At 39.1% G+C, this 7,662-nt stretch overlaps 1 protein-coding gene across 1 annotated transcript; it reads left to right on the plus strand.

The window, feature by feature from the left end:
* Positions 1-5,862: 5,862 nt before the first annotated feature.
* Positions 5,863-6,993, plus strand: LOC145133740 (ethylene-responsive transcription factor ESR1-like). The gene has a single exon (XM_079068702.1). It carries the CDS (start codon positions 5,877-5,879, stop codon positions 6,891-6,893), a length of 1,017 nt encoding a protein of 338 aa, XP_078924828.1. The 5' UTR covers positions 5,863-5,876; the 3' UTR covers positions 6,894-6,993.
* Positions 6,994-7,662: the final 669 nt, after the last annotated feature.

A 7,662-nucleotide genomic window follows, 5' to 3' on the forward strand; every position in this document is an offset into this window, starting at 1 on the left:
GATTGAGGTGTAACCGGGCTATCGTGTGGTGTATATTCTTCATTAAAATCTGGATGGATATCTTCTTCCTGTTCAGCTTCAATATCAACCATGATATCAAAGGTGAATGTTCCATTTGTCATGGCTTTGAACTTTGTTGTAGGTCCCCACTCCCACTTAGCATCTTCTTCGAAAATTACATCTCTTCCCACTCGAATTGCTCCGGTTTCCGGATCAAGTAGCCGATAACCTTTTGTACCTTTTTCAACTCCCAAGTGTACTAGCTTCTTACTTCTATCATCTAGTTTTTTTAGATGTGTGCCGACTATTTTTGCATAAGCAACACACCCAAAAACTCTCATATGATCAATGTTTGGCTTTCGACCGGTCCATAGCTCGTAAGGTGTTGACTCTTTTAAGGCTTTTGTGGTTATACGATTTAGGATGTAGACTGAGTGACTTACGGCTTCACCCCATAGGACTTCTGGAACATTCATCCCTTTTAGATTGCTTCTCGCCATCTCTACTACTGTTCGGTTGCGTCTTTCTACAACACCGTTTTGTTGAGGGGAATATGGTGTTGTATAGTGGCGTTTCAACCCGGTTTCTTCACAATATGTAGTGAATTGTGTTGATAAAAATTCACCACCCCGGTCGGTTCGAAATTTTTTTAATTTTAAACCCGTTTCAACTTCAACTTGTGCTCTAAGTTTCTTAAAAGCAATTAAAGCGTCATCCTTGTTTTTCAACATATAAACCCACATAACTCGTGTATAGTCATCGACAAGTAACATAAAATATCTATTTCCAGCTGGTGTTGGTGGTGTGATCGGACCACAAAGATATCCATGCACGAGTTCTAGTCGTTCTTTAGCTCTAAATTTGGTGTGCTTTGGATAGGATTTTCGAGCTTGCTTGGAGATTAAGCAAGCTTCACACAAGCTTGTAGGAATTTCAATTCTAGGTAAGCCTTCCACCATACTTGTATCAGCCATGTGTTTTAGTGCATTGAAGTTAACATGTGCAAACCGCTTGTGCCATAGCCAAGATGCCTCGCCTTGTTCTGCAAGTAAGCACTTTGAAACTTCTTCTTCAAGTATGGCCTTGTACAAACGATTGCTTGATTGTTGAACCTTCAATAATAGTTTTCCTTGTGGATCATGAATCCATAAATATAATCCAAGCATCACAATCCGATCTCCATGTTGAGCTAATTGTCCCAAACTAATAATGTTGCTACATAACCTTGGTATATAGTATACCTCTTTCAACAATCTACTTTCACCATTCTTGCATTTGAACATGATTGAACCCTTCCCCTCTATTCGAACTCTAGATCCATCACCAAATTTCACATAACCACTAGTAGACAGATCAAGTGTTCGAAATTTGCTTTTTTCGCCAGTCATGTGGTTGCTTGCTCCATTGTCGAGATACCACACTTTTGATTGGGTTGGAGTTTGTTCACTTGATCTTAGCTTGGGATTAACTTTTTCCTCATTCAAGTAAACTTCATCGTTTACTTGGGCTACAAGCAGAAGTGCCGGCTCATGATCATTCTGTCCTTGAGTTAGGTTAGCTTCATGATTCCTCTCACGACGTGGGTTCTTACACTCAGCAACGTAATGACCAAACTCTTGACAATTATAACATTGAACTTTTGATTTGTCACGAGGTTGATACGATTCATTCTTTCCTTTGTTTTGTTGATTACCACCACCTCGTCCTTTGTTGGAGTTGTTGTAACCACCTTTTCCTTGTCCTCGTCCTTTTCCACCTCGATTATTGTTATAATTGTTTTTGCGTTGTTTTGAACGATCTTCATTATTTTTCTTCTTTGCTCGTTCCGTCCACTCTTCATGCGTTAACAATAGCTTCTTCTCCTCGGGTTCTTTATGAACCCCAATACGAATCTCATGAGCTTTTAATCTTCCGACCACCTCTTCAAACGTCATCTCGTCTAGATCTCCAAATTGTTCAATTGTTGATGCAAGTTGAACAAATTTGGAAGGCACGACTCGTAACAACTTTTTTACTATGTAGGATTCTTGAACGGTTTCACCAAGAGCACGAATATTGCTCACAATACCTCCAAGTTTTGTAGAAAAATCGTCCACGGTCTCTGATTCACTCATGTTCATCATCTCAAATTCAGCTTTGAGAGTTTGAACTTTGGCTGTTTTGACTCGATCTGCTCCCAAGTACATCGTCTTGAGTGTTTCCCAAGCTTCCTTTGCCGTTTGCTTCTCCGCAATCGTCAATAGAACCTCCTCAGGAATTTCTTGGTAGATGGCAGCCATCGCCATCTTGTCTCTCTTTACACCCACCGGATTTTGTGGGTTCTTCGGCTCTATGGCTTCCCACACCTCTTGAGCTTGCATATAAATCTTCATCTTTATCGACCATGCTGCGTAATTCGTCTTAGACAGCATTGGGTATTGAAGAGTAACCGATCCTTCTTTGTTCGACATCGCACCAGATTCGCTCTGACACCAAATGTTGGTTTAAACTTCTTAAACAATGATAATTTGCTTGCTTTAATCTGCTATTATGAATCAAAACAAAGCAGGAAGAAAGCAAAACAAACAAAGAAGGACAATAGACAACAAGGGAAAAAAACGCGCTGGGAAAAAATATGGAGCAAGGAGAAAACTTTTTTAATGCTTAAGGCTCAAGTTCTTCATCAAAGAAAAAAATAAATAATTACACCTATATATAAGAAACAAAAAAACGTGACCTCTACTTTTCCTAGACTTGTTGACCAAGCAAAACTTCCTAATTCCTAATTAGACTTATATACAAACTTTTAATATTCTGAATTACATTTACAGTGACCAGATGGGCAAAATTTCTTGGTTGAGAGGCTGCCTCACTCCTGTGCATCTGCTTATAAAGGGTCCCCGTTCAGGGCAAACATGGGTCTCAAGAAACATTAGAAACCCATTGTTGATCGATTTCAAACAAAATTATATAGTTTAAGCTAGGAATGTCAAAACTTTATAATTTGGAGGCCTTATAACCTTAAACAACTATGTTTTCGGTAGCCTTTGTTGGTGTTAATCCAAACCAAGTCAAAGTCATGTGTTTTATTCGGGGGTATTTTAGTCTTTTGTTAGGAGTATGACTAAGTATACCACGTAGAGATTTAGTGGGCAGTAGGTGCAGTAATTTTAGGGTAAGTAGTTGAATTTATCTTGTTTAAATATCCTTGTAGTCGATAAGTTAATTGAATGAGAATAAACACAGAAAAATTGCCCCGCATCTTTTCTCTTTTTACTCTGTTTTTGTTGTGTGAAACAGGGCCTGAACCAACATTTGGTATCAGAGCGGGTTGAAGCAGGTTTGAGAGTCGGTGTAGAGAAAGGAGGAGCAGCCCTTGGCTGCAGGACTGGGAACGAAAAAGAAGAAGCATGTGAGATCAGCAGATAAAATGGTGAAGGGAAAGAAGAAGAAGAAGAAGAAGAAGAAGAAGAACATGAAGGGGTTGAGTCAAGTGAAAACCCCAGAAGCTTTGCAGACCAAGAAGTACTCAGTCATAGCCAAGAGGAAGGGTCATGCCTGGTTTGTAGCAGAAAGAAGAAAGACCGTTGCACAACAGCAAATTAGAAAGAAGAATGAAGAATTGAAGATTGACTACTACAGCAGCGAAGGCTGCTAGAAAGAAAGAAGAAAGAAGAAAGAAAGAAAGAAGAAAGTAGAAAGAAGAAAGAAGAAAGAAGAAAGGAGAAAGAAGAAAGAAGAGGCCAGTTGCTTGCTTATCTGAAAAAAAACAAGAAGCAAGGTGAAGATTGTGATATGCAACCTGTTGGATGTCGCTTTCTTGAGAAAGAAAGAAACACAGAAAGGAGGATCAAATCAGGGTGGTATTTTGACTGTGGTGTGTTCCGGTTCTGCTGTGAGGTTAATGGCTCACAGTGGTGTTGACAGTCTGGCTGTGATGGTGTGATCCCGAAGATTGCAAACAGGTGGAGATAAAGAAAGATGCAGCAACAGAAGGTTGTTGTATGCTAGCAAGAAATCAAGAAAGCAAGTAGCAAGAGGAAAGAAGAAAAGAAAGAAGTAGCAAGAAAAGAAAGCAAATAGAAAGTTTGGCAAGAGCAAGACATAAGAACTTTGTATTGTTAAAGCAAGTAGCAAGTGATTAAGACGCAGGGAGGGCCGGTTGCAAGAAAGAAAAGCAAGATAGCTAGCATGTAGCAGACAAGAAAGAAAGCAAGCAGTTAGGGAGATCAGGTTTGATGATCAGAAGGAAGGATGAAAGCAAGCAGCAAGAGCGACCTGTTTTGATCGAGTAAGAAAGAAAGAAGCAAAGACTGAATGAGAAGCTTCAAGACCGGGTGGCACCTAGACCGAAGACCACCGAAGACCGAAAACCGAAGAGGTAAATGAGACAAAACGGTTTACCTGAGAAAGAGACCGAGAGAAAGAAAGAAGTTTGGCAGAAATGGTTTGGATTAAGGGGGAGAATGTTGGTGTTAATCCAAACCAAGTCAAAGTCATGTGTTTTATTCAGGGGTATTTTAGTCTTTTGTTAGGAGTATGACTAAGTATACCACGTAGAGATTTAGTGGGCAGTAGGTGCAGTAATTTTAGGGTAAGTAGTTGAATTTATCTTGTTTAAATATCCTTGTAGTCGATAAGTTAATTGAATGGGAATAAACACAGAAAAATTGCCCCGCATCTTCTCTCTTTTTACTCTGTTTTTGTTGTGTGAAACAGGGCCTGAACCAACACCCTTGCCATCTATTATTTCGTCCTATTTAATTAAAGCACCCGCGTGCATTATTGACGTGCTTGAAAAAATCAGTGGAAGACTCTTGTGGAGAGGCAATGAAAGGAAATCGAAAATAAGTTAGGTGTCATGAGCTAAGGTTTGTTGCTCCCAAAGAAGATAGAAGAAGGAGGTCTTGAAATCGAAACCGTAGGGACCTTAACATCCCCGACTCGTAAAATGATGGTGGTATATGAAGACGGAACACAACTCCCTTTTTGATGTCAAGTTAAAGAATTTACAATCTAAATGCAAAAACAAAAGAAACCATGTGGAAAAAACTATCACACGGACCTAGAACAATATTGCAAAGGTTGAAGGTGACCTTGGAAACCTTTACATCAACATTCAACCCACACAATTTTTTTTTTCTCCCACATGTTATTGGTATGTGCTATAACACATTGGTCTAGAAAGACGAATGACTAGGAGCATACAAGCTGAAACTTCGATTTCCCAAACTAAATTAAATCGAGAATGCAAATCATGTTCAGCTGCTAATCAGATCAATACTATAGACATGTTGTGGTCATGGAAAAAACCCCTGCATCTAAGATGAAATATGCGAGCAAGCCTAACTCTGTCATTAGATTGCACACACCAATTTGATATTATAGAGTTTATACATTATGGAAAATCATACGTGTATTAATGCTAAATTAACCTTAGCATCCACCAATTTGATTCGTTGGATTAAATTAAAGTGCACACACGTTAAGATCAAACTAGAATTTAAAAACGTCGAAAACTTAGAAGTTTTTTATACAGATAATTTTTCTTCAAAAAATACCATAAAGATTTATTTTTTTATTTTTTTTTAAATACTCGAAATAACCATTTCGAAAGTTATTGTCATAATACTCAAAGTTAGAGTTATTTTCCAAAATTTTGTGTCATTTGTTTGAATATCTAAAAAGATTGTATTGCCAAGTGACAAGCTTTAGATTCAAGCTCAATCCCCCATGCATGCACATTCCTTCCTTTCTGTAGTTCTTCTAACTTCCAACACACAACGTACAACCTCTTCATGCACACCTCACCTTTTGTCCTCCCTATAAATACCACCCACACCCCACACTATCAATTATATTATTGCATATTTCCAAAAAACACTTCTATTTACAAAATGGAAGACGCCATGAGAAGACTCGCCGGATACACACCCTCATCAGAATCTGACCTCTTTCAAGCACCCTCCCCCTCCGTCCAAAAACGTTGCAGCAACACCACAACCACAAACTCCACCGCCAACAAGAGACTAGCACTCAAAGAAGCTAATGGAACCAACGGTTCCATGAGATACCGAGGTGTTCGCCGCCGCCCCTGGGGTCGTTACGCCGCCGAGATACGAGATCCGCAGTCGAAAGAACGTCGGTGGCTCGGGACGTTTGACACAGCGGAGGAAGCTGCATGTGCTTATGACTGCGCCGCCCGTGCCATGCGTGGCAGCAAGGCTCGAACCAACTTCGTGTACCCGTCTCCGCCTAGCGATAGTCTCCTTAATCCTTTCACTTTCAACAAGACCCAATCTCAGCCTTTATCCTCCTCACCTTACGAAAATTTTCCGATGCCGACGTTACAGCGGAACACTTCGTTTAACTCTCTTCTCTTCCACGATTTTTTCAACTCTGGTTCATCTTCATCGTTCTGCAACTCTGGCGCTGCTTTGTCGGGTTGTACATCGACAGGTTCTGCACACGCTTCAAAAACTTGTACTGCCATGCCGGTTCTGTCTAATCAAGACGAGTACAAGGAGTTCTTCCCTTCGGAGTCGGATCATTCCGGTTTACTAGATGAAGTGTTAACCGGGTTTTACCCGAAGCCGGAGAAACAAGCCAAACCTGATCTCAAAGCTTTGTCTGGACCGGAACCGGTTCATGATAGTAAGAAGACACTTGAATCGAACCCTTTTGGTTTCTTTTTTGAAAACCCTAACAGGATCTCTTCTGCATCTACAAACAGTCACCACAACCAGCTTGGATTTGAGCAGAGCTTCAACGGTGGTGGTGGTAGTTTTCCGTTCTACAGTCATCATATGGCGCCGGCGCCGGTGTCTTTTGATAATCAAGAAAGTATCTTTGCAGATGTTTTTCAGTATCCAGATATTGTCGGTTTGTTTGCTGGTAGACTTCAAAATGCTTGAAGAAACCTATGATGTTTCTTTATATAAGCTTTTGTTCTATTGGGTTCACTGATTATAAGAATTAATGAAATATAAGATAAGTAAGTAGTTTTCTTGTTGATTCTAATGTTAATCAAGAATATCTTCAGTCTAGAACGCTTTTCTTTACTGTTCTAATTGTCGATGTCGAACAATATTTTCAAAAAGAGCTTCCTCTAAAACATAATTCGATGCTAGATGATATTTTTGTGTTCATGTTGGAAGCTTCAAGTTTCATAATTCATCATCTTGGATTATTGTAGATCTATTGTTTGTTTGTAAATCTTATAAAGAAAATCAGTATATTCAAAAGATGGTCACGTTTATATGTTGTTGATTTCAGATTATCAAAAAAAATTGAATTTGCATGTATTTGAAGATTATACATAAGCCTTTTATATCTTCAGATTTAAAGATGATAGATTAATCATATATTCATATTTTATTACAAACCGAATGTTGTACACAATTTCTGTTTGCCAAAAATAATACATAAAATGGGGCTTCGGAGTGTTCCTAGATTCGGGGAAAAAGTTGATTGTTGAATCTCCTTTTCCTTGAGTTGACCTTTTAGTTGATGATATAAGAACGTGAGGAAGCTTTTTCGGATCAAGCTTTTTGGCCTTTTTACTTTGTACATCTTTTGTTCATTCAAAATATGGATCATATGTGATGATGGCCAAATCTTTTTGTTGTACATCTTTTGTTTATTTAAAGCTTCCAAACATGTGGATGGTGGAAGCTTGTAAGG

The sequence above is a fragment of the Lactuca virosa genome, chromosome 8 (assembly GCF_052849685.1).
Source record: "Lactuca virosa cultivar CGN04683 chromosome 8, Lactuca_virosa_CGN04683_v6, whole genome shotgun sequence".
Taxonomy (NCBI): Eukaryota; Viridiplantae; Streptophyta; class Magnoliopsida; order Asterales; family Asteraceae; genus Lactuca; species Lactuca virosa.

Bases quoted from the DNA above. Each gene is read 5' to 3' on its own strand.
- LOC145133740 (XM_079068702.1), top strand. From the start codon at position 5,877: ATGGAAGACGCCATGAGAAGACTCGCCGGATACACACCCTCATCAGAA.